Genomic DNA, 2,852 nt, shown 5'->3' on the forward strand with positions numbered 1-2,852 from the left:
TCACAAAGTGTCTTTAGGTTCCTTGCAGACAAAATGAGAAATCCCCTGAAAGATTGAAAAATACCTTTAGATCTTCGCTTTTTTTGTTTTTGTTTTTGTTTTTTTTTTTTCATTTTCCCGGTGTTCGTTTCAACCTGCAGCCAAGTCCCCAAGGCTTTGGATATGCTTTCCAGGCGATGTTGGAGGCTCCTGTTTCCAGGGAGGACATTTCCTAGCTGCCCGGCTCCTCGAACTCGCTGTAGGGAGAAGAGGCCGAGGAGGTTTTGGACTCCCCGTCACTGTTGCACTCCCTGGGGGGACCAGGGCTGGGAGCCTCCGCGATGTCCGCGGCGCCGAGCGCTTCCTCGCCGCCGGAGCCTAAGGGATGACGGTCCAGCAGGCTCTGCAGGTGCTTGATGTAACTGATGGCCGCGCGCAGGGTCTCCACCTTGCTGAGGCGCTTGTCGGCGAATTCCTTGGGCAGGTGCTCCCGGAGGCGCGTGTAGCCCTCGTTGACGCAGCGCACCCGCTGCCTCTCCCTCTCGTTCCTCTTTCGGATGAAGGCAGGCTCGAAGGAGTAGTCGTAGAAGCCCACGTAGCCGGGGAAGGGGATGTAGGAGACGCGAGGCGCGTGCCCGCTGTACGCTTGCTCCCAGCAAGACGGCTCAAAGGGGAAGGGCACCCCGAAGGGCTCCCTCAGGGGCACCCCGTGGGGAGTCCCTTGGCTGTTAGCCAGGGGCACGGCTCCTGAAAACGCAATCCGGTTCAAGAATCCGTCATCATCTCTACTGCTGTCCATGCTTTTTCCTTTTTTTTTTTTTCTCACTGGTGCAATTGTCCGTTCCCAAATTTGGTTTCCAAATCTTGTATCAATCCAAGCAAAGAGGAAACATTTCTACCGGTGCTCTGTGCCGCAGGCTGCAATTTCCTCCTGTGGTATATAGCGATTCAGCTCCTCGAGTATAGCTAACCATTCATGAGGTCTACCCTGTGCCTCAAAATCAGCTCAAAGTCTTCTTTTTTTATAGATGTAGGATGCCAGCTAATTTATAGATGGGTTTTGAGGACCATCACTGCACACTTTAAACTCTGCTTTTCCTCTGATCTTCATATTTCAAAAGATAATAAGAGGGTTCCTGCGTATTCCTTTTCTCTCCGCTTGAAATTATGACCATAAGAGTTAATGCCAAACATAAATAATCTTCCAGGCTCTAAACACTTCTCATGTATTGTAATCCACGATATCGTTTGATATAATTGTCTCCAAAAGATGGGTAATTTGCAAAGTTTACATGGATCTTCAAAGTTTTGGCAGAACTCCTCCCTTTCAGGAACCAAGGATCTTCTGTCATCTGAAAACTACCCAAAGGCTTTTCACGATGAAATCCAAAAGACAACTGCAAGCTTTGTTGTTTCTGCTGCTCTGGTCTAAGTGAAACAGCTCACATGCAGTTTGCAGAACTTACATGGTATCTCTCTAGCTTTCCGGGGAAGCGAGGAAATCATCAAAGGAAAGAGTGCTCTCTTGTGGTTGCAAGTCAGGTCAGATCAAGAATGTATACGTGCAAACGTATACAGGAAGGAGGAAAACTGCTCACTTCACCTGAAGAGAGGTTTTTTCAAGAAATGTGAGTTTCACAAGTTGAAAGTTGCGCACTTTCAAAAATCTGCAGCCTTTTGCCTGTTTCTCTTCATTGCAGAGATGTTCTAGTCATTGCTATGAACACCTGCCTTGAGAAACCAAATGCAACCGTTACGCTCTGATTGCTCCAGACAGCAGTGCAGATATTACTAGCTGTTTGCACACACGCTGGCTTACCAGATGGACCCTGCTCTAATTGGGGAGCAGAAAATTCCTCTTGACTGTGCCAGACCTGTGCTGTATCTTTCAATTTGCTCGCCAAAGAGAAGTGGAAAGAAGACAAGGATTTTTGCCAGTGTAAGGGCAACCTGTGTTTCTAAGATGTCCTGTTGTCTTAGGATCATCTTCTTCAGCAAATGGAGTGTATCTGAATGGTTCCACAGTTACAAAATCTTTGCAAAAACACATTTTCAGTGAAATAAATATTTGATTCTCCCACCACCAGTTTGGTGAATTGAACTTTTGGTCTGGGTAACCTGTGGAAAGAACGTGAAAAGGTAGCGGCACGTAGACTCTATTAAAACTGTTCTTTTGCTCAAAGCGAAAGTTTCCGCCCTGTTCAGTGTTTGACGCTAAACCGTCTCAGAGTGGTGAGTAACTGAAACAACATCCTCCACTCCGAGAAACACATCTTTGTCTGTGCTGAGTCAGAAACCAGCAGCAGTGACATCAGCCTGCATTTTCAGACCAGCTTTTGTATCTTTGCTGGCCTGTTCTGCAGCTCCAAAAAGCAAAGGTACAAGAACAACCTAGATTTTAATCTTCAAAGTATGACAAACATACACAGAGACGGTTGCAGAAAGACATACGTGAGAACAATTCTGGGCTCTGACTTACACCAGGGGTGGGATGAGCTCCAAAAGGGCTCAGAAGCCAGGGCAAGTATCCGTCTACTTTCCCCTCCTTCACTGACATGACCTAGCAGAGCTGTTTTTTTCAAACAGGTTTTGTAGCATTACCTGAAAATCAGCTACTATGTTTCATGAGGGGCTGAGATCTTTTTCACAGAATTACAGAATCACAGAATGGTTGAGGTTGGAAGGGACTTCTAGAGATCACCTAGTCCAACCCCCCTGCTCCAGCAGGGACACCTAGAGCACGTGGCACAGGGTGGCATCCAGGGGGGTTTGGAAGATCTCCAGAGAAGGAGACTCCACAACCTCTCTGGGCAGCCTGTGCCAGGGCTCTGTCACCCTCAAAGGAAAAAAAGGTCTTGCTCATATGGAGATGG

At 47.4% G+C, this 2,852-nt stretch overlaps 1 protein-coding gene across 1 annotated transcript; it reads right to left on the bottom strand.

Moving 5' to 3' along the window:
• Positions 1 to 211: 211 nt before the first annotated feature.
• ASCL4 (achaete-scute family bHLH transcription factor 4) lies at positions 212 to 778 on the bottom strand. The gene has a single exon (XM_010222506.2). It carries the CDS (start codon positions 776 to 778, stop codon positions 212 to 214), a length of 567 nt encoding a protein of 188 aa, XP_010220808.2.
• Positions 779 to 2,852: the final 2,074 nt, after the last annotated feature.

Source organism: Tinamus guttatus, unplaced genomic scaffold (genome assembly GCF_059628265.1).
Source record: "Tinamus guttatus ecotype Peru unplaced genomic scaffold, ASM5962826v1 Tinamus_guttatus_pri_ptg000039l, whole genome shotgun sequence".
NCBI lineage: Eukaryota > Metazoa > Chordata > Aves > Tinamiformes > Tinamidae > Tinamus > Tinamus guttatus.

What these genes read in the sequence shown, in the direction of transcription:
- ASCL4 (XM_010222506.2), bottom strand. Translation starts at nt 778, where the DNA reads ATGGACAGCAGTAGAGATGATGACGGATTCTTGAACCGGATTGCGTTT.